The following is a 23,931-nucleotide window of genomic DNA, read 5'->3' on the forward strand; positions in this document are numbered from 1 at the left end:
GACTGTGCTGATCTTTTCTCCGGTACTAGGTGAATGCTTCTTTTTGTTTTTGTTTTTGATTTTTGGTTTCTTTGAGACAGGGTTTCTCTGTGTAGCCCTGCTGTCCTGGAACTCACTCTGTAGACCGGGTTGGCCTCAAACTCAGAAATCTGCCTGCCTCTGCCTCCCAAGTGCTGAGATTACAGGCATATAACCACCATGCCCGCTCTTACACATAATTTCAAATTCTTTTCTTTTTGGTCTTCCATTCATTTTTGGAGAGGTTAGGCAGGGCAGTCTTGAAGTCTAGAAGTAACCTGCCATGACATAGAGCTACTAAGTTTCCTGACTTTAACATGGAAATTATAAGCTCCATCTCAGTCCTGTCTTTGCAAATGTTTTACATACAGCTACAGACCTTGGCAATGGCTATTAAAGGTTTGCAGACTCAGTTTAGTGTTTTACCATCCTGTTCTGCTATGTAGCTTGAAGAGGACAAACTTGCAGCCCACTTAACCTCCTCTGTTGAAATGCCAGTGCATGTGATAACCAATCATTGAAGTCAATAATTAATGATGCCTATTACACAGATTTCCTCATTCCAGACTGGGTCAGCTGGGAGGATACAGACTGTGGGAAGGTTGGGGAACTGGGTATATGCATCTCCAATTGTCTCTCCAGGGCCTGGGGTGTTGAACAGTCTATCAAGATGTGTGCGGGTTTTCTTGTTGACCCCTTCTCTGTAGGGTGTATTTCTCTGAGCTATGGTTGGAATTGGATGGGTGTATTTGGGAAAGAGCCCACTTTGAAGAGGTTTCTCACACCAGAGAGAAATATGGCTTTAAAACTAATATCCAGTGATCAAAATGCATAACCTACAACCTCTACCATCACAGCAGTGATATTGGGAAGAGAAGTCTTTGTGTGGAAGATAGGCTTTCAAAGTTTTCTGAATGGTGTCTTTGCGTTTTTGCTTCCCAGGATCATCTTTTCTGAAAACCAGGCACAATGAGTGTTGACTCTGTGTCCACACTCTTTCAGTGGGCAAGGCATACTCTAATAAAGGAGGAAGCTTTAGCCATTTCTGCTCTGGAGGAACTTCCCAGTCACCTACTTCCAGAGATGTTCAAGGGGGCCTTCACCGGCAGGCATACAAAGGTCCTGAAGGCAATGGTGTCTGCCTGGCCCTTCCCATGTCTTCCTGTAGGAGCTCTGATAGATGACCCTCACCTGGAGACTTTGAAAGCACTGCTTGATGGGTTGGATGTCCTGGTAACACAGAAGGTTTATTCCAGGTAAGCAAAACCCAGCTAGGGTGGAGGAAGGCTCTGTGTGTGTAGAGAAGGAACATCTGGGAACAGGGAGTATTTGGCCAAAGGTGGACCAGAGGCTTCTGATAGCATCAGCCTAGAGGGTTGTAGAATATTGGGCTTGGCCTCAGCCATCAGAGCAAATGATGGGATATATGGAGGACACAGCTCCTGAGGAATAACCTGTCCCTGTTTGTCACACAAGTATAAGTGGAATGAGACTGGGATAAAATGGAATGGAATGAAGGGAGACAGATAGGGCTGCAGCTGATTCCTTTTTAACTGAACATGTAGGATACTATAACATATATCAAATGCATAGGGAAAAAGGCATTTGGAAGAGATAGTTGAAGTGTGAGATGTGGACCAGGAATGGACCATAAGGTATGTCTAATCTTCTGAGAATTCTACCCATCTACAGTAGGTGCAAACTCAGAGTGCTTGATTTGAGAAGGAATGTGCACCACGACTTCTGGAACATATGGACTGGATCCCGTGAAGATCACTACTCACCACAGATCTTGGCACAGAAACAGCCAGTAGAGACCTGTCCTAACCACAGAAGGAAGATACATTTTAAGGTGGTAACTGATTTTGAAGTCATGAAGGCCAGTTTTGATGAATGGACCATATACTTGTTGCAGTGGGTCCAGCAGAGAAAAGCTTCCATTCATCTATGCTGTAGGAAGCTGCACATTTGTGCCTCACCAGTCTCTACTGTCATAAATGTCTTTAAATGGGTAGATTTAAACTGTATCCTGGAGCTGAGGCTGAGTCAGTGGTGTCTTGAATTCCTGGAAGACCTTGTTCCTTACCTGGAGCAGATGAGTAATCTTCGCACCCTCATGTTAGAGGGAATTAAGAAGTCCTTCAGTTTTGTTGCGTGTGAAGACGAGGAGGACGATGAGTGGCAAAGCATGTTGCTTTCTCTGCTCTCCAACTTCAACTGTCTCGAGAATCTCTATTTGAATGATATCTACCTTCTAGAAGACTCCCTTGACAAGTGGCTCAGGTAAACACAACTCTTTTCCATAGAAATTAGTAAGACCTTGATGGTCTGACCACTGTAAACCTAGGAGTGTTAGAGATATACATAGCATATCTGAACAGATGAGTTCTGTACTCAGATATGTGTGACCATGTACCTGCATGCTTCTAATTGCTTACATGTGAAAGGTTAGTTTGAGTCAGTAAGGGGTTGAGTAGATGATGGAAAATATGTGACACTGGATTTGAAGATGAAAATGGACACAGTTGTGGTAGGGAACAGATCTAAGTTCTCTTAGGTACATCCATTCCCTAGAATGAATGAAACTGAAACCATTATAGATAGACTAGATTTGGAACAAGTGTTACCTGAGGTCCTTTCAAGCCCACCAATGCTCTTGAATACCATTTTGCAAAAATAATCTCTTGCTTTCTCCCTAGCTGCCTGACGAACCCTTTGGAGACCTTGTCAATTGTGGACTGCCCTCGGCTCTTACAGTCAGACTTTGAGTACCTGCCCAATTGTCTGAATATTTGTAAGCTCAAGCATCTGAACCTGAATGCTCTCTTTCTATCTGATGTAGGCTATGAGCTTCCCGGGCTCATCCTTGAGAACATTACAAGTACCCTGCAAATTCTGGAACTGGAGCGGTGTGGAATGAATGACTCTCATTTCAAAGCCCTCTTGCCTGCCCTGAGCAAATGCTCCAAGCTCTTCAAAGTCAGCTTCTCTCATAATTACATCTCTCTGTTTGTCCTGAAGAGCCTTCTTTGTCACACAGCCAAGCTGAGCCAGTTGACCCAGGAGCTGTACCCTGCCCCTCTGGAATGCTATGATGGTTTCAAGATACTTAAAGACAGATTTAAGCAACTTTGTCCAGAGCTGATGGACATAATTAGGGCCCAAAGGCAGCCCAAGAAAGTCTCCTTTGCTACTCGTACCTGCTTGGAGTGTTTACATTCCTGTCATTATCATTATAACATAGAGTACACAGAATGCCTTTGTCAGTGTCTTTGTTAGTAAGTAGAATAAGGTCCTTCTGGTACCAATAATGGAGCACCATGTATGTGTATGTCATTGCTTGCAAATAATAAAGATGCTGAGCTTTTGGGATGCTAGTGCATCTCCATCAGCCCACAGCCCATTTGATTCCACGTTTTTAATCTCTTTCTTTCTCCATCGCCCTAATCATGTCACTCTTAAAATTGTGCAGGTCATGGCATCCTATAGGCAGGTATGTCATCAAGGAGACCCAGAGGACATGGCTTTACTTTGGAAAGAAATTGGCTTGCAGTGGGTTCAGATCCCAGGGACTGAGATTGATATGGAAAATAATGCAATGAGGTTGAAGGAGACTGGGGGAGTCAGAAAGACAATTATACATTTTTCAATGATTATTTAGTATCGGACAATTATAAGCTTGTAAATATTGTTCCCTGAAGTTTTAGTTAGTGAGAGTTTTCCTAGAATTGTAGCTGTAAAGGTACAGTTGGACCCTGGAACCTGGAGGAGTACTGAGAACCTGGAGTAGGGCCCAAAGGTCATGGTATTCTGAGAAGCTCTAAGAGAACCTGGAGTGCTAATCATGCAGGGTTGTTTCCTCAAAGTAGAAAAAAAAATTGCCACATTTCATCCAGAAAGCTGAGGGCTTTTTTTTGTTTGTTTGTTTTGTTTAGTTTTTTAAGGAACTGGTGACCTTTTTGCTATCTATGGAGACTGACCTCACCCACCTTGTTATCTGTTGAGATAGAATTCTTTGATCTTTTGCAATAAAGGCAGGCCTCACCCAAAATCCCCAGGAGGGTTATTCCAGACTCTTCCCCCACTTAGACCATTATCTATCCTTATGGGAAGTGTCTTGTGTACTTTATGGCCTGCGGACTTCTTAGCTTTCAGATCACACCTTTTAGCTCTAGAAGTTACAAGTGTGGTCACATGTACTTTGAAAAGTAGTTTTTATATAGCCACACCTTAAGCTTTATTATACTCCTGGAATTGTACTGATTGTTGCCTGGAAACCTTTTCCCAAGTTTTACTATATTTTAAATATTCTGACAATGAACTGTCTGGCTTTAGATTTCCAGAAGGCCGATCCAGGTTGAAGTAAAACAGCATATTCATTTTTATTATTATCCACTTACAGAGACATTCCCACCCCCACCCCCCCAACAGACACATAAATGTAGGAGACATGGACCTAGGAGAAGGTAAGAAAAGTTTTCTTTTGGTTTGGGGGGTTCTTTCACTGAAAAGGAGTAATAACCTTAAAGTGAGAGTAGAACTAAATATGGGCTTTTCTCAGTCCTCTGAGACCAAGCATTTTGTATGATTAGTAAAATAGACCATTGGTTACACTCTTATCTGTTTATCACTACTAACAAATAGGGTCTGCTCTTGTTTTAAGTTGCTTTTAGGAAACTTAAATTCGATAAAAATGTATTATCTGTAACAGTAGGTTATTGGCTTACTGCTAAAGAGGTAGCTCATAGGAATAATCTATTACTGATAAAGAACTTACATTTTTCCACTAAATACAATGCAGGCAAATTATTCCACCTATAATTGGCAAAACCCCATTTTTCACATCCTCATCCAAAATGGATACTCCTAAGGAAGGTTGATGCTCAATATTAACTGGCCTCATATATAAATTAGTACATGATAGAGATGAAGTAAACATGGAAAGCAACCCATGGAGAGAAAAAGAATGTTGCAGATAGATCATGAGTATAGGAAGGGTATAGTTGAAGGAAACCTTGGCAATGAAGTACTTGAGAATAGAGTCTTGTTAAAGTAAAGTTGGAATGGAAGGGACAGGAGTGCTTTGGAGATAGTGATGGAAAGGAGCCAATAGTTGGAAAAAAGGTTTAATGTACTCCTGCAGCTCCATTTCTTTGCTATAAGAAATAATAAATCCAATTTCATTGTAACACAACAGTAATACAGAACTGCTTGCACCTGTCTCTTGAAAACACTAGTCAGAAAAACCTGTAAGGGAGGAAAGCCAGAAAGAGATGTGGCTTTTTTGCTAAAAGACAGCAACTATAAAATTTCTTAGCCCCAATGAACTTTCTGTTAATTTTATTTTGTTTTGAGACTGAAGAGGCAACCATAGCAAATCTCCAAGATATTTTGAATTGGGATGAATTTGTGTATAATATGTTCCTAAAGTTACACAGTCAGCTTAACCAAACTTAGTGATGTGTCTCTAAAACTTAAAAATACTAAACTTACAAAAGTTACTAACTTGTTAGAAACTCTTCAAGAATGATTAATTTAAGTATGCAAGTTAATGGTCAGTCACCTTAAAAATAATCATTCTTTTGTTTTGTGCTAAGTACAAATTTAATTCATTTACAAGGCTGAGCTTTTGCTTTCTTAAGTATGTTCAAGGTTAACCCTAAAGCAAGTAACTAAAAACAAGTAAAGTTTGTTAAAAATTACTTCTGAGATCTGCTAAATATGGCATTTAAAATGTTTAAAAGGCTTCTTTTGCTGCTTGGATTATACTTCCTGCCCCAATTTTACTGTGACTTCATCAACTGGACAATGGCATTAGCAAAATCAGAATTTTATCATGTATTTTATTACTAGAACTCCATTTTTCTTTTTTGTTTTTTCTTTTTTTTTCTTTTTCTTTTTTTTTGTTTTTTTGTTTTTTTGGTGTTTGAGAAAGTTTCTCTGTGTAGCCCTGGCTGTCCTGGAACTCACTCTGTAGACCAGGCTGGCCTTGAACTCAAATATCCACCTGCCTCTGCCTCCCAAGTGCTGGGATTAAAGGCACGCACCACCACAGCCTGGCTAGAACTACATTTTTTAAAACATTTTTTATATTTTTGTATGGTATAATGAAAAACTCTAAAAATTACTTGAAGAGGCTTAAGGTGGAGTTACAAAGAAAACTGAGACTAAATTGAAAATTTCTTACAAGGTATTTCTGGATAATATGGCCAAAAACCGCCAACATGATCATATGCTTTTCTTTTCTTTCTTTGTTTTTTTTTTTTTTTTTTTTTTTTCTCCCAGGTTCCACTGTGTAGTCCAGACTATCATGACGCACTCTGTAGTCCTAGCTTGCTTTAGAGATCAGCCAGCCTGAGTACTGGCATTATGTGTGAACACTGCCCAGAGTGCTTTTAAATTCTTTTAATTATCTCTCTGGTAAATGAAGGTTTTTTATTTCCCCATGTTCTAAGTTAACTGTCTATCAGTCTGCTGTCTGTCTGTCTGTCTGTCTATGTGATGTATCTTGGTTTTTCAAGACAAGAGTTTTTCTGTGTAGTCATGGTTGGCCTGGAGCTCTGTACTCTAGTGGGCTGATCTCACAGAGATCCTTCTCTACCTCTGGAGGGCTGGGACTAAAGGATCAAAACGTGAATTTTGCTTGCATGAATGCCCCACATATATGCCTGGTATCTGTGGAAGGTAGAAGACATCAGACCTGGAGGTTTGTGCACTGCCTTGTGGGATTTGAATATGGACCACAGGTCCAGTGAGAGCATTGTGTGTAGTCTTAACCACTGAGCCATCTCTCCAAGCCACACCCTTGCCCTTTTGACAAACTTTTTCAAGATCAAATTCTACATTAAATCTTTTGTGACCTTGAAGGCTCCTGGAAGTCTCATGAGACAGATAAAAGTTTAGGTGATGCAAACTTTGTCAGAGAAGAAGTGATTCTCATGGGGTGTGGCAGTTCTTTTCTTTATTCCCAGAACTTGGGTGGCTGGCCAATCTCTGTGAGCTCCACCCTGAGATCCTACTGAGCTGGTAAAGGGGAAACAGGATTTGAAAGTAAGCTTTAAATGGCTTTTCATTCCAATGCTCTGGACATAATGTTTTCAGTGTGCTTCTAATTTTAAATTCTCTACTCTAGGGGAAGCTCTACTGAAGCTGTTTACCTATTCACATTCCAGATAAGTGCAAACACCCTTTTAAATTTTCTTGTATTTAGAGCCCAATCCAAAAAGTATGCATGAGAATGGACTATCTTCTGGTTGGCTGAAGCTGCAGAATCTAGATTGTGCAGGCTGACTTTATAGCACTGGGATCCCTTTCTATTTTTTTATTCATTTTTTTTTTTTTTTTGTGACCAACCCTCATTGTGTTGCCTTGGGCATTAGCTGTGGATTTTTATCAAAAGAGTAAATTCCAAATGCAGCATTAGAGCCTCATCTGAGCTGCTGCCTGTGACCCCTCCCAGAGGTGCTTAATTCTGCCCCAGCTATTCCTACTCTGCTCTAAGGAGCTGCTAGAGAAGGTGGATGGAGGAATGGTGGCTGAATGGAGGACACTGTCTTTTCACAACAGGGACATCTCCAGTGTACTGTGAGACTGTCTTTTGAGCAAAACCAATAAATAGTAATCCATCCAGCTCTATGTGGGTGGAAATGTACTGCCAGGGCAATGTTGGTGTAAACCCCCCTCCCAAAAAAAAACACAAACCAGATACGAGCTGATCTAATAATCTAATAATCTGATTCACAGCAGTGTCTTTATTCGAGCTATCACGGGATCCCCAGTTAAAAGCTGCCAAACAGAATGGTTTTGGTGGTGGGAGAGCCTGGAATATCTATGGGGCAAGGCTTTATAGCAATGGGGGGTGGGGGGAGGATAAGTTTGCAAGCATCTATTTGGGAAGCTACTGTGGCTTTTAACATAATTGGCTGGTGTTGGGAGTAATATCATAAACTTAATTTCTGCTCCTGTTTGCATTGGTTATTGGACAGGGGTTGGGCTTGTAACCTGGGTGTGCAGGTTCGATGTGGGAATAACCTGGAGACGTTGGTCTTGTTGAGGGTGCAACCTGGAGACACTGGTCTTGTTGGAGATTAGCCTAGAAACTGGACCTAGGCTCATGTTTTCTTGGTGCAGCATGGAAACTAATGCTAGGTACCAGCCTGTTAGTTTACCTGAGTTGGATCTTGGGTCACATTCTCTAAAATGGAGTCCTTCTCCTCTTGTTACTAGAAAGACCAATCATGGGACATCGTGAAGCTTCATGAAAACAGTAATGGGGTTGTGGGGTTAGGTAGGGGCCCATTAGCTGGAGACAGAAGGGAGTCTTGGGTCCGAATTCTCCTCCTGTTGGCCGGGGTCTTCTTCAACTGTAAACAGATATGTGGTGGATTCATATGTGGTGGTCCCTGTAACTCTGTAGCACAGGGACCCTTTCAGTGAGTCTCTAGTGACCCATGGCAGTATCTCTTGACTAGGACCCAATTTCCAGGCTAAAACTGGAGCTCCAGAGGTGGATCTGTTGTATAGAAAGCACGGAAGTTTAAGACAAACCTGTTTGTGTACCCTAGGACACATTTGAGATTGTGTATACAACTTCTGTCATTAGGTGAACCAAACCTAACTTTAAAAGGTCGGGCAGTGGTAGGGCACACCTTTAATCCCAGCTCTTGGGAGGCAGAGGCAGGTGGATTTCTGAGTTCGAGTCCACCCTGGTCTACAGAGAGAGTTCCAGGACAGCCAGGGCTACACAGAGAAACCCTGTCTAAAAATAAAATAAAATAAAAAAAAAATTAAGAATAAAAAAAGGGTTAGTCCTGTCTGGTATGGAGAATTCTGTATTCTAGAAAGGATGTAGAGAAAAAGAATTATCTAGTCACTGTGGAAGAGTCATTGTCAGTCTCTAAGGTCTTTAGGTTAGGGTTCTTTTTTATCTTTTCTACATATCCTGAACTGTGGGGTCTATAAGCACAATGAAGTTTCCAATCAATCCTCTGAATATTAGCTAATCTCTAACTTATCTGGGACACAAATATAGGTCCATTGTCTGACTCTAGAAAATTAGAAAAAGCATACCTTGGAAGAATTTCTTGCAATAATTTCTGTGTTGCCATCTGAAGTCTCATGCTTATTTGGGAAAGTCTCAATCCATCCTCAAAATTTATCTATAAATATTAGCAAATATGTGTATCTGAATTTTCTTTGGTTTGAGCTCCATGAAGTTCATTTCCTGATAGACTCCTGGTTTGTTGTTTCTGTATTGAGTACCGGGGTTCTTCTCATTGATACCCACATTAGTTATTTGGCAGGCCTTACAGTTTTTAACTATTTCAGCTGTTCTCGTATTGGCATCTCTAATTCTGATGTGGAACTGGTGGACTATGTCCTGCATTTTCTGCACTCCCAGGTGTGAAGAACGATGGATCTTTTTTTAGTATGTGTAGACCCATTTACTCTGGTACAATTGATTTGTAGTCAGCTGTGCTCCATTATCTCTTATGACACTGAGACATGGTCAGGATTTTGTCCCAGATCACAACTTCTGTCTTGTCAGAGTGGATGGGGTCTCCTGGGTCTAGGACAATGAAGGACATTAGGGGTTCAGTTTCCAAGGCCACTCACCAGCCTATCTTGTTGCCCTCTGGGATGGAGTTTAGGGCTTCCTTCTGCCTTCAGAAGGCCCCTCTACCTATAAATAGCCCCACAGTTGTATGTGGTAGTAAAGGCACACAGCCATCAGTGTCTCTTGTCTGATTTTCAGCTCAGTGACTCCTTGGTCAGAGCTGTCAGTTTAGCTTTCTGGGCTCACATTGTTGTCAGAAAAGGCTCTGACCTTATGATCTTGGTGTTTGTGATGAGCACTGACCCAGCATACCTTTGTTCATCCTGAATGAGATTGTTGCCATTGAACCACATTACCTTTGCATCTATCAAGCAGTTATTTAGGTCCCATAGATGTGGGCCAAAATGTCCCAGCAGTCCTGCAGATGACTATCAATGAAGGTTAGGTCGTGCAACAGAGCAGCTGAAAAGCTATCCTGAAGGCATTCAAGAGGAGAGGCAGGTAATGAATGCTGTCATCTCCTGTAACCAGGAGGTCCTTGCTGCACTGATATAAACAGGACAGGATTCAGCTTCTTGTGATTGGTGACAGACGGGCCATTGCCTGATACCAGGGCTCAGCATCTGAGTATGCATTCCCTGGTTCTAGGGAGGTCACCTGTAGTTGGCAGAGTAAGGCCTTCTTAGTGGAGATTTAAGAGGTCCTGGGTTTTTCTTTTATTTCTGTTGCCACCTGGAAGTCATTTAAAAACTGATGAAGAGACTATCGACTGGTGGGTTCACCATGGGGCCAGGAACCAGCTTTTTGGCTTCTTGTGGTGAAGGGAACCTGTAGAATGTGGTAGACATAACCTGTCTCATGTTAAGATGTCTGTCAAAATCACTGTGTCAAAGTAACCTCATCAAAGTCATCTTGTAACAAGAAACACAAATACAAAATACAAAATACAAAAACACAAATATAACCTTTCCTTTCTATCTGGAAGAAACAAGAAACAACCAAAAAGTGGTACTCATGCAAAAGACCTCTCCATGACACCCAGAACACAAGTCCACCCTTTTCTATGAGGCAAAAATGAGAAACAATCAGAAAGTGGTACACACATGCAAGAAAAGACCCAGATTGTTGTGTATCTCTCATCATCCCTGAGCACATACCAACCCCAGACAGAGACTCAGGATGTCTTCTGGTCGTATCATAACCATCATTCCCAGATATATCTATGCTTACCTGCAACACAGGGAAGCCCTATGAACTGAAGAGAAGCTGTGTTAGGATGATGGGGCCCACAGAGTTCAAGGTTTGCAAAGCAAGGGCTAGTTCTAAGTGTTTTCTAGTTGGTCGTTCTGTGCTCTCTTGTTCACATCATCTATCCAATGATAAGGTTTTGTGTTGTTTGCCAGATCAGAGAGAACTGTAGAGCTGAGGGCAGAAACAATCACGTTGATGGTGTGTTCTTTCTGCATAATGTGACAAGACTTGAGTTGCTAACTCCTCAGTAAGCAGCCTTCTGGTTTTGACATGATGTGTTCAGAATGATGTTAGGCCTAACAGGCATCTAAAACCTGTAGGTAAAAACCTTCTGTCATCTAGAACTTTCCTGAGATGAACTTTGCCCATCACAACCCGATGCTTAGAGAATCCCTTAGAATTCCTGGTAATCACTTTGTTGAACACTGTCAGAGTCAGACATGAGTTATCTGTCTCAGCATCGAAATGTCCATCAGGTCAAACACCTGGAACTGAATAGCATCATCTGACTTGCATCTGCTGATAAGTCATATGAAACACATATGAAAGAGAGCAGCACTAAATCTTCAATTCTGATATATTTTCATGAAAAATCATTTGCTACTAGAACCAGTAAAACTGAATGAGCTTAGGAAAGTTTAGAACTGAAACTGTTACTGAAAAAAAAAATGAGAAAATCTTCAATATACTATAACCTTATGTCTATAACCAGAGTTTTGCAGAAAGAATCTTTAGAGCTTTAGCAACAAGAAGTCTTATCCAACAATTTGTGTAAAAGTTATACCAAAGACATATTCAAAGTCAAGATACTCATCACTTAGTAACATAATTATTAACAATTATGTTAGATTTGTTTCCACAACATTTTTTGTACTTTCTTCAAGCCCTAAAGTATATATTCATGAACATAAAATATTCCATGCTTTTTCCATTTAGTCATTGCCAAGACAGGTACTTGTGTTAATCAAGCATAATGGATTTTACAAACATGTGTACCCACAGAAGAAAACTACTATCAGAGTCATGACACAGACTATTTCCTCTTCTCTGAAAGCATCTTTTTTTCCTTCTGTAGAGACAGAGTATCTACCTCTTAAAAAGTGGTATCTTAAAACTGGATTAGTGAGTTGGCTCTGGTGCTGAGTCAATAGATTTATGCACATAGTCTCTAAAATCTATTAATTATGAGAATATTCATTAATTATTATACAAGTATGTATATACACATACATAAAAACACACACACATGTATGTATCAATGTCAGTTAACTACATAGGTTTCTTTGAAAAATCCAAATCTCCCAAAATCAATGAATAATACACTACATCATATTAAATTTGACATTGAATGAATGTCAATACACACAATCTGGCCACAATGGAAATTGTTAGTTAAATTTCTATAAAGAGAGAATATAATATGACATTTGTTAAAAGCTAGACATAGATAGAAGCAATATGTTACTAATATTAGATGATAGGCTTTTTGATATATAGTTATTAATTAGTACATTATACAATGTTTTGTGATGGAGAATGAATTAAAAGAAAACATGTACAGTTATATCTGAAATTGATATAAAGTCACCTTTTCTTCTTCAACTTTTCAAGAGCCTCATTCACACCCTTGTTCTTCATGCTGTAAATCCGAGGATTCAACCTTGGATTCACCAGGGTGTAGAATAAGGATGTCATTTTATCTTGATCCAGAGAGTAGGAAGAACTTGGACGGAAATACAAAAAGAGCTGAGTTCCCTGAAAAATTGCAACTGCAGTCAGGTGGAAGGCACATGTGGAGAAAGCTTTGGACCTTCCATCAGCAGAGCGGATCTTCAAGACTGATGAGATGATATAACAGTAAGAGACAAGAAGTCCAGAAATTGTGCTTAGTTCAATAAACCCAACAATTGTGAATGTAACTAACTCATTTGCCTCCGTATCTGAGCAAGATATTAATAGAAGAGGAGGAACATCACAAAAAAAGTGGTTGATCTCATTGGACCCACAGAAACACAAACTGAAGGCCAAGGTGGTATGTATCAAAGCATCTGCTGTTCCCACCAGGTAAACCCCAGCCATCAGGAGGAAGCACAGCTGGCTGGACATGTTCACTGTGTAGAGCAATGGGTTACTGATGGCCTGGTATATATCATAGGCCATCACTGCCAGCAGTAGACACTCGGAATCTACAAAGGCACAGAGGGTAAAGAACTGCAGTGCACATCCAACTGTGGAAATTGATTTATCCTCAGCTAAAAGATCCACCAGCATCTTGGGTCCAATTGCTGTGGAATAGCAGAGGTCACAGAAAGAGAGGTGGCTGAGGAAGAAGTACATGGGTGTGTGCAGCTGAGTGTCCACTCCGATTAAGATGATCATCCCAAGATTGGCAAGAAGAATAATGAGATAAACAAGTAGGAATGTGGTAAAGAGGGCCACTTTCATTTCAGGGTTATCAGTAATTCCTAACAAAATGAATTCATCCAGAGAGGAGCAATTTCCCCTGTACATGTTTCTTAGATAAACTTTAAAAATTAACAGTCATATATTCAAAATACCTTTATTGTATGGAAAATTATTTTAGTTTTAATTTATTTTATCCTCAAATACTTATATAATTATATTTCAATCTTCAAATAAGATTGAATCATTTAATTTTAATAATCTCTCTCACATAACAATTAATAAACTCTGGTATCTAAAAACATTTTTTCCAAATATCATCCATTCATTAGTCTTCCTGAATTTCCTTTCCTTAACAGGAATAATATATTCACCATTATATCATCTTATAATCTTAAAAATAATACATATTTACATCCTAAGTTAGTGAGAATAAATGACAACATATTTAAGTTTCAAATACACTATAATTAATATTCAGATATATGTAAAATTATTCCCCAAGCATCAAGATTCTATGAAAACTCAGAGTTTAAAAGTGAGACCTCTATTCCTAACCAAAAGAAAAGCTAATATTTTTCCACTGTTTCTCAAAAAAATTTCTGTTAATTAGTTTATGATAAGCGGCAAATAATTCCTAAATACTTTTGTTTCAAGATATGTTTGTTGGCCATAATACTTGTATAATATTTGGAGGGGGTCATTTGAAACCAAAAGAAAAATCTTATAGTCATTCAATGGAAAAGGCTAAAAAATTATGTAATTAATATGAAGTCACACACATATATACATAGCTGAATATATTGTGTATTTCATATTAGAAACACTGAAAAAATATGAGGCTAAATGAAGTGTAATGAGATAAATGTCCTTATGGTTATGTGCAATTATGTGAAGTTTTATGATTTTCCAAGTGTTGGCAATTTAGAAAACATGAAAATTAGAACATAGGCATGTGTCTTTATGGGAGAATTTGCCTATATAGAAAGAGTTGAAATTTAAAATTTATTATTTTAATAGAATATTTCCATAATCTTTATCTTAAGAAAGTTTTAGAAAAAGATAATCAAAAAATGCTGATATAGAATACAAAGTCCTTGAAATCACACATATATGTACATACAAATTGAAATGATCTCAGCACTTGGGAGGCAGAGGCAGGCAGATTTCTGAGTTCAAGGCCAGCCTGGTCTACAGAATGAGTTCCAGGACAACCAGGGCTACATACAGAAACCCTGCCTTGAAATAAACCAAAAAAAAAAAAAAAAAAAAAAAAAGAAATATCTTTTAATAATCCATTAAAATTATTAAAATATGGTTTAATAGATACTAATAATAGATACTAATAAGATAGTCAATCTTCATTATTGAAGATAAAATAGTATTTTAATTAGATTTTAGACATACTGATCCAAGTAGGATACAAACGTTCTTTAATCTTAAAACTATATAAATCTTTTCAGAAAACGTAAGTTTTAATCTTATATTTTGGATTAGGAATCTTAGGAGTTTACCTGAGAAGATTGATTTTCCTTAGCAGAAAGGGGAAGGCAGCATTTTACTACATCATGTCCCACTTGGGATTTATATCCCTGCAGCCCTTCCCCTTAGGATTTGTTGTTATAAAAACATGTTATTACTTTATTACTTTTTTTTCATGGCTTTTTGCTCTCCTGTGACTACATGACATTCCTCCTTAAAGATGGAACTATACTTTCTTACTATTATCATTAACTTGGTATGTCAAAATAAAAATTTGAAATTAAATTTATTTTGGAAAATATGTAAAACATGTTGTTGAAAGGCAAGCGCTAGCCTGAAACACACTGAGGTAGTCCTGTAGTGTTTATTTTTTAAGGTTTATTTATTTATTTTATTTTTATGTATATCAATACCCTGTAGCTGACATTAGACACACCAGAAGAGGGCATCAGATAAATCCTATTACAGATGATTGTGACCCACCATGTGATTCCTGGGAATTGAACTCAAGACCTCTGGAGTGTCAGTCAGTGTTCTTAACCTCTGAGCCATCCCTTTAGCCATTCATGTAGTGTTTGTAAGGCTAGGAAGACTTTGGCTTTGTGAGAATACAAAACATAAACCTGGTTTGTGTTTGTGTGTGTGTGTGTGTGTGTGTTTGTGTGTGTGTATGTGTGTGTGTGTGTGTGTGTGTAATGAATATGCCACAACATAAATCAAATCATTGTAGCAGACAGTTCATTAACTAAGAAATTTTCCAGTTGAGACTGCTATCTTCAATGTCCATGTCTATGAGAAACTGAACTGAGTAATATGAGATTGATAGGTACCATCCCTGGAATGGGTCTGGGATGGATTGATAAGCTAGCTGATCATGAGACTGAGTGAGTCAGTAAGTAGCATGCTTCTGTGGTTGCTGCTACACTTTTTATTTGGGTTCCAGTTCTGAATTCCATTGATTATGGACTATGACCTTGAAGTACAAGGTGACAAAATCCCTTCACTCCTATCCATTGCTTCCTTCAGATAGAGTGCTTAAATACAACAACATAGAAAAAACTCAGACATAAGTTGGGAACTTCCTTATACTTAACTCAAAAGAAGTAGCTCTAAAAAGATATGTTAAGGATTCAGTAGGAAGTTGAAAGAGCTACTTAAGTCTTTTGTCATCAAGAGAAATGTGTGATAAATCCCATACACTCGACATGTAGCTGCAAGCATTGGTGTTTGGCCTATTGGATTTTGGCCTTGCTATGTTTGTTCATTTTTTCTTTCTTTTGTTTTTTAAATTTAATTTTTTATTATAAGTAAGTACACTGTAGCTGTCTTCAGACACTCCAGAAGAGGGAGTCAGGTCTCATTAGAGATGGTTGTGAGCCACCATGTGGTTGCTGAGATTTGAACTCTGGACCTTCTGAAGAGCAGTCAGTGCTCGTAACAGCTGAGCCATTTCTCCAGCCATTTTCTTTGTTTTCTTTCCTCTTTTCTTTTCCCTTCTCTTCTCTTCTCTTCTTCTCTTCTCTTCTCTTTTCTTTTTTCTTCTTATCCTTCCTTCCTTCTAGTCTTCTTTCTTTCCTTCTTTCTTTCATCCTCTCCTTCCTTTCTTCCTTCCCTCTCTCCCTACCTCTTTCTTTCTTTCTTTCTTTCTTTCTTTCTTTCTTTCTTTCTTTCTTTCTTTCTTTCTTTCTTTCTTTCTTTCTTTCTTTCTTTCTTTCTTCCTTCCTTTCTTTCTTTCTTCCTTCCTTTCTTCCTTTCTTCCTTTTTTGAATCATTCTTTGATATAGCTCCAATTGTTCTATTTTGGGCTAGAAATATTTCATCTTTGGCAATGTGTTGAAAATATGCAACTTGATTTTGCTATGGATGATTATTTTCTACATAAGAATTCACAGTTAAGAATTTTAAACTCATAAAGAGGGCTGGAGAGATGGCTTAGTGGTCAAAAGCACTGACTCTGTTTCTGAAGGTCCTGAATTCAAATTCCAGCAACTACATGGTGGCTCACAAACATCCATAATGAGATCTGACATCTTCTTCTGGTCTGTCTGAAGACAGTTACAGTGTACTTACCGATAGAGTGAGCAGATGTCCTGAGTTAATTCCCCAACAACCACATGATGGCTCACAACCATGTGTGCAATCTACAGTGTACTCATATGCATACAATAAATAAATAAATATTTAAAGAAATCCCATAAAGTGCTGAACAATTAGTAAATATTGAGCTTTTTGATGTTTGCATGAATGAATTTTATATTGTGAGATTGTTACAAGACTATAGAAACAAATGACGTAAAGCTATCTTAATATTGATAGGTTGGCAAGGGTTTAGGGTTATTGTTCACAACTTGAATCGGATAACAACCATATAGGATATAACCTCTTGGACATAATATACCATGGGAAACAGTGAAACAAAAATAAAATTATAGATTTTTTTTTTTTTTGTTTTTTCAAGACAGAGTTTCTCTGCCTGGCAACAGAATTATAGATTACTGTCTCCCATTAACATAGGTTCTAACAATTTTTAATTAAATATTAGGAAATTTTAGTAAATTGTTCATTAAAGCTATTTTCATCTTGATCTAGGTGAACTTATTTATGTAAGACAAAAGTAGTTAAACAAATGGATGCCAAAAATGAGTTACATTAACAATTACAAAAGTGCCGGGAAGAGGTGGCACAGGCCTTTTATCCCAGCATTTTGGAGGTAGAGACAGGTGGACTTCTGAGTTTCGAAGCCAGCCTGGTCTACAGAGTGAGTTCCAGGGCAGCCACACAGAGAAACCCTGACTCAAAAAACCAAAACCAAACAACCAAACGAAACTATAACAACAAAAACCAATTACAGAAGTTAGAAATAAAGTGTTTGTGTCTAGGAGTAACTCCAAATTCCATACCAACACTGACCTCAGTCAGACTGTGATAGTTTATTCAAGAAACACCTCAAGACTGATCAGTCAGAGCTCACAGATTGTGGAGTTGAAAACTATGACCCTGAACAGTGTTCAGGGCCAGTTTATATAGGGAAAATAAGATAATGATGTCATAAACAGATACAGAGTGGACTGCCTAAGCAGATACAGCTTGGGCTGAGAATGTGGTCGGCCTTTCACCAAGTTTGGTTTTAGTACTTTAGACTTAATAGTTTAAATTAACCTCTATTTACCCTGGCTGAGTAAAGACCACAGTTGGATGAATTACAACACCACCACCAATAATAATAATAACAATAATAATAATGAGTCTCAGAACATAACAGGATATATAAGCAGACTCACCTCGCTCTGAGTCAAACTATTTTTCTGATTCTAGAGTCAAGCTGCCTTTTATGTTGGCAATATGGGATGATTGTCAGGCCTCAAGCAGAATGTATAATTTTATGCCACGTAAGTAATGCCAGGGAAGCAGGTCATAGAAGCAGTCTTCAACATAAAGATCATCTCAATAAATACAAAGAAGTAAATCTACCGATGAACCAGACTGATTCCATCTTAAGATCAGAAGCCATTTTGTTACTTCAAAATGAGTTTTAGTTTACTGTGAAAGAAAAGTGTATATTTTCTAGAATTCAACTTGTGCCACATACTGACCTTCATCCTTTTCCCTAAAACATAACACAAAACATTCTACCAAGTAGTCTTAAACTTCTATCTGCTTCTGCATTTCTTTTCTTTTCTTTTTTATTCTTTTAAATATATAGGACCTCTATCTATCTATCTATCTATCTATCTATCTATCTATCTATCTATCTATCTATTTATTTATTATATATAAGTACACTGTAGCTGTCTTCAGACACTCCAGAAGATGGCATCAGATCTCCTTACAGATGGTTGTGAGCTACCCTGTGGTTGCTAGGATTTGAACTCAGAACCTTTGGAAGAACAGTCAGTGCTCTTAAACACTGAGCCATCACACCAGCTTTTTTTTTCTTCTGAATTTCTTCCTTTTTTTGTTTTTTGATTTTTGTTTGTTTGTTTGTTTTTTTCTTTTTTTGGTTTTTCGAGACAGGGTTTCTCTGTGTATCCCTGGCTATCCTGGAACTCATTCTGTAGAACAGGCTGGCCTCGAACTCAGAAATCTGCCTGCCTCTGCCTCCCAAGTGAGGTGATTAAAGGCGTGTCCTATCACCACCCTGCTGCTTCTGAATCTCAATTGCCATTTTTCTATATCTCCAAAGTCACCCTTTAAAGACCCATTATCAGCATATAGGGTTAAATTAATATCATCTTAATAGATGAAAATAAAACTAATAAAATTTGATGGTCATTTAGATAAATATTTTTGAAACATTAATTATTGAAGGAATGATCATCAGCACAGCAAAGATCATACTTTCAATGGGAACACTGGCTATAATCAGAACCCAGCAAAAAGCTGTGTGGTTTCCATGACAGTTCAGGGTCAGCACAACAATGTTCTCTCCCCTTGACACTATTTAAAAACAAACTCCTAAAATTTTAGTTACTGTATTAATTATAAATGATGAAGTAAAAGTATGTCTGATTATTAAAAAGTGTGATGAAAAATGTTCTGCAATTAGATAGTGGGAGGAGATATAGATGAGCTTATGGACATTCTGAAAAACACATAAATTTTGAAGTGTCATTTTTAAAGGATAGATACTATAGGGCTGGGTAGATATTGTTTGTATATCTTGCCAAAGGTAACTGACTGGCTATGGGTCCTGCGGCTCACAGGACAGTAGACAACTGCTTGTAACTTTGAATGTTAGAGATTCAATGCTCTCTTCTGCCCTCTGTTGGCATTAAACACTTCTGTAGGATATGTAAACTTATTCAGGGTGAAAAAAACACTCACATGCAAGAAATGAAAATGAAGAAATCTTTTTTTTTTTTTAAGTAAAGTGTTTCTTCAAAGTCAGATAATAAAGCAAATAATTCAATGCTAATGAAGAAATGTACAAGAAAAGAGAGTTGGGAATGATTAAGTATGGCTGTTTAAAGCTTGAGTTTCTAGATTTTGACTTTGGAGAGCAAAGTTTAGTCATCTAATATATCATAATGTGAGTGTAAGTATCTGTGTGTATGTTGTCATACACATATTAAAATTGAATAATTAACGAAAATAATAAACACTTCATACTACATCTTTGCTAAAGATAATGGTGGATTTACAGAGACCAATAAAGAAGAAAGTAACCACTCATGACAAATCCTGGGGGAAATGGTTTCAAAACCTTTAGTCCCAAATGACAATTGGAACAATAAAACATCACCTTCACGGTGTTCAGGCAGCTAAGAACTACTCTCATAAGGTGAGTTCCTATATTTCTGTATCTTTAGAAACAGAGTAAAGCAAAACAATTTCAATTTATCTTTTTATAAACAGGTGTTTTCATGATGATGTTCTGCCTGCTCAACTTAAAATATTACTAGGCATAAAAATTATTAGGAGTAATGAATGAAAATAATTTTTAAGCAGATTCATGAGTCTCAAATATCTTTAGAGTAACAGAAACAACATTTGAACTATTTTGATTTAGTCTTCTTAGATAGGAAATCCCTACTTCTTCTTATTTTATACACATACATATATATTTAAGAGAATTAAATATGAAACATAAATGGTTGGATTAAAGCGTCACAGATAATGCATGCCATGTCAGTGAATTATGAAATACATTCCATAGTATTTACATAGTCTAAAAAGGCAAAAGATCTAACATTTCCTTTCTACTGTCCATCTAAACACATGTATAAATAAGTATATGGATATGTTTCACATATGTATAAAATAAACATACTTGCAAGGTCAAAGCAGATGCATTTTCAAACATTTATTATACTTCCTTGAAATTGCTGGTTTTCATTGTGATGAAAACTTGACTACTGAAATCAAACTGTATGTGATAAATTCTTTAGATACTGCTTGTTTTTAGACATCTAACTCATCAATCACATTATCCATTGGTACCAAACCACTGCTACTGTTGGGTAAGGAGTCCTACTGTAAAATATAATAGATTCTAGAATCAAAGATCAAATAAGTTTTATTTTATGTCTCAGCTAATGGTAGAGCCAAGAAATGTACTAAGAAAATTGGCTACTTTTGAAACTAGATAGATACATACAACAAAAACAGTCAAACGATTCTATATTTATTTGTGCATATACTGATGCATAATATATACATGCTATATAATGAAATTTTGCTCTCAATTTCTTAGTAAGGGTGTAAAAGTAGGTTGATGTAAGGTAACAGGTCTAGCTAGAGTAAGAAAAGAGAGGGAGAGAAGTGGTATAAGTTTATTTCAATTAAAGATATTTTAAAATATAATAAGACAAAATGAAAATGATTAACCACCTTATTTGCTAGCAATAAATGCTTGTGTTCTACATTTTTATAATCAAATTAATTTTTTTTTTGGTTTTTTTCAAGACAGGATTTCTCTGTGTAGCCCTGGCTGTCCTGGAACACACTCTGTAGACAAGGCTGGTCTCAAAGTCAGAAATCCACCTGCCTCTGCCTCTCAAGTGCTAGGATTAAAGGCATGTGCCAACACCACCTGGCAAATTTAGTTAATATAGTTATCACTCACTATTTATAAACTAATAAAATTATTTTAAGATCATGTGGTCTTTCAAGAATGAAATAAGTAAACTGATTTGAATAATTAATATCTTAAAGAATAAAAATAATACTCTCTAAAAGAACAACCTGAGTCTATTTATTTCTATTTATTTCATATTGTGCAAAGGTCAAGTGAGAATGAGTATATCTAAATCTATCTAAATGCAGTAACTAACTTAAACCGTATGTACATTAGAGACTATGTATAAAGTCCTAGACCTAATGGTGGATAGTTTCAGTTTCTTGACTGTCTATCCCAGATATTGGTCAGTTTGATATTGAAAAATAGGTTAAGAAAATCTTGCAGGAAAGAAACAGGACTCAGAAATTTTTATAGTATACATTAGATGAGAAATGAATTAATTAAATTCTTCCTCATAACTACACTGTTGATATCTAGCATTAAAATGAATTTTTTACTAATAATTTTTATTAATATTTTTATGTATAGAGTGGAAGAAAGCATGGATATAGGAAACTGTTCCTTGAATGAATTCATTTTTGTGGGAGTTACCAATAACCCAGAGATGAAAAGGACACTGTTTACCGTCTTTCTCCTCATCTATGTCATCAATTTTCTGGGGAATCTTGGTATGATCATTTTGATCATAGTGGATCCCCAGCTGCACACACCCATGTACTTTTTCCTGAGCCACCTATCTTTCTGTGATCTCTGCTATTCCACAGCAATTGGTCCCAAGATGCTGGTAGATATGTTTGGCAAGAACAAGTCAATTCCCTTCTGGGGCTGTGCTCTGCAGTTCTTCATTTCCTGTACTTTTGCAGATTCTGAGTGTGTGCTGCTGGCAGTCATGGCCTTTGATAGATACCAGGCCATTAGCAACCCCTTGCTCTACACAGCAAACATGTCGAGCAGGAAATGTTCTATGCTCATGGCTGGAGTTTACCTGGTGGGAACATCAGATGCTTTGATACATACAACTTTGGCATTCCGCTTGTGTTTCTGTGGGTCTAATGAGATCAACCACTTCTTCTGTGATCTACCTCCACTTTACCTTCTCTCCTGCTCAGATACTCAAGTAAATGAGTTAGCATTATTTACTATTTATGGTTTCCTTGAACTGAGCACCATCTCAGGAGTCCTTGTTTCTTACTGTTACATCATCTCATCAGTCTTAAAAATCCGTTCAACTGAAGGGAGGTTCAAAGCTTTCTCTACCTGCACCTCTCACTTGACCGCGGTGGCTATTTTTCAAGGAACTCTTCTCTTCACATATTTTCGACCAAGTTCTTCTTATTCCCTTGACCAAGACAAAATGACATCTCTATTTTATACCCTTGTGATCCCTATGCTGAACCCTCTGATTTACAGCTTAAGGAACAAGGATGTGAAAGAGGCCTTGGAGAAAATTAGAAGAAAAAGATGGTTTTAAGTATTCATTCAGAATGCATACCACATTTCTTTATTCACATAAAAGTTTTAACTGTTCACTATGTTTTCCAGGCTGGATTTCAAATGGTGATGTCTTGCCTCAGTCTTCTGTACTTATTTATCTTTAATTGAATAAATTAAATATAATAGATTTATACAATTACTGATTTGTTTTCTCTTCTCATTTCATCAGTTTTTTCAAATGTCTCAGTAAGACATTATTTTCATCATCCAAACTAATGAACCCATATCAGTAAGCATAGCATAATAGAGCAAATTGGAGTTTAGCAAAGTGAAGGTAGGCTACAAAATTATGTTCTGGATTAAAATTATGAATATTTTATAGGTACCTTACTGTATTTTGTATTTTTCTTTCATAGTGAACCATCTTTCTTTTCTTTCTTTCTTTCTTTCTTTCTTTCTTTCTTTCTTTCTTTCTTTCTTTCTTTCTTTCTTTCTTTCTTTCTTTCTTTCTTTCTTTCTTGTTTTTTGTTTTGTTTGGTTCTTTTGTTGTTTTTGAGACAGGGTTTCTCTGTGTAGCCCTGGCTGTCCTGGAGCTCACTCTGTAAATCAGGCTAGCCTCAAACTCAGAAATCTACATGCCTCTGCCTCCCAAGTGCTGAGATTAAAGGTGTATGACACCGGCTGTTTTATTTTTTTCAAGACAAGGTTTCTCTGTGTAGTCCTGGCAGTCCTGGAACTCATTCTGTAGACCATGCTGGCCTTGAACTCAGAAATCTGCCTGCCTCTGCCTCCCAAGTGCTGGGATTACAGGCATGTGCCACCACGTCCCAGCTGTGAATCATCTTTCATCTTAGTCATAAGGGCAATCATCTAATGTAAATCATGGATAAAAACTATATGAGCAAGCAAATAGCTCTTAATCAGCTTCTAAACTGTCAGAGAACAAAATCTGTATGTAAATATGTTTCTTGAGTTAATATATAAGTCTGGCTTTCAAAAAACCAGCAATGTTGACAAGGATACCCTGTTGCATATCTAAATATATCCTCACCTGTACAGAACCATGGAACTGGTTTGGCCTAGCTACCTTGGAAGGAATCAACTTTTCAAGTTAGAGTCCTTGACTTCTGAGGAACCATGTACCTTCCACTTCCTGAGAGATTGACATACTTCCTCAGGCAGTGGAACATTCAGGGTGTTTTATGTTTCTCTGTACATTACCTTGGAAGTCAAAGAAGCATAGAAGTTGGACAGGACAATCAGTTTT

General features: G+C 37.6%; 3 protein-coding genes across 3 annotated transcripts; 2 read left to right on the top strand and 1 right to left on the bottom strand.

The window, feature by feature from the left end:
• The first annotated feature begins 987 nt into the window (after positions 1–987).
• On the top strand, positions 988–3,297 carry LOC127685557 (oogenesin-3-like). The gene is made up of 3 exons (XM_052182861.1): positions 988–1,274; positions 1,711–2,301; positions 2,718–3,297. The coding sequence occupies exons 1-3, from the start codon at positions 988–990 to the stop codon at positions 3,295–3,297; spliced, it is 1,458 nt and encodes a 485-aa protein (XP_052038821.1).
• A 9,112-nt stretch (positions 3,298–12,409) lies between these two features.
• On the bottom strand, positions 12,410–13,336 carry LOC127685569 (olfactory receptor 5W2-like). Its single transcript, XM_052182876.1, has one exon. It carries the CDS (start codon positions 13,334–13,336, stop codon positions 12,410–12,412), a length of 927 nt encoding a protein of 308 aa, XP_052038836.1.
• Positions 13,337–21,771: 8,435 nt separating this feature from the next.
• LOC127685568 (olfactory receptor 5W2-like) lies at positions 21,772–22,701 on the top strand. Its single transcript, XM_052182875.1, has one exon. The coding sequence runs from the start codon at positions 21,772–21,774 to the stop codon at positions 22,699–22,701; it is 930 nt and encodes a 309-aa protein (XP_052038835.1).
• The last annotated feature ends 1,230 nt before the right edge of the window (positions 22,702–23,931 follow it).

Source organism: Apodemus sylvaticus, chromosome 5 (genome assembly GCF_947179515.1).
Source record: "Apodemus sylvaticus chromosome 5, mApoSyl1.1, whole genome shotgun sequence".
Taxonomy (NCBI): Eukaryota; Metazoa; Chordata; class Mammalia; order Rodentia; family Muridae; genus Apodemus; species Apodemus sylvaticus.

Coding starts and splice junctions, on each gene's coding strand:
- LOC127685569 (XM_052182876.1), bottom strand. CDS start 13,336: ATGTACAGGGGAAATTGCTCCTCTCTGGATGAATTCATTTTGTTAGGA.
- LOC127685568 (XM_052182875.1), top strand. CDS start 21,772: ATGGATATAGGAAACTGTTCCTTGAATGAATTCATTTTTGTGGGAGTT.
- LOC127685557 (XM_052182861.1), top strand. CDS start 988: ATGAGTGTTGACTCTGTGTCCACACTCTTTCAGTGGGCAAGGCATACT. Junction 1,275..1,710: donor ACACAGAAGGTTTATTCCAG/GTAAGCAAAACC, acceptor ACCCATCTACAG/TAGGTGCAAACTCAGAGTGC. Junction 2,302..2,717: donor TCCCTTGACAAGTGGCTCAG/GTAAACACAACT, acceptor CTTTCTCCCTAG/CTGCCTGACGAACCCTTTGG.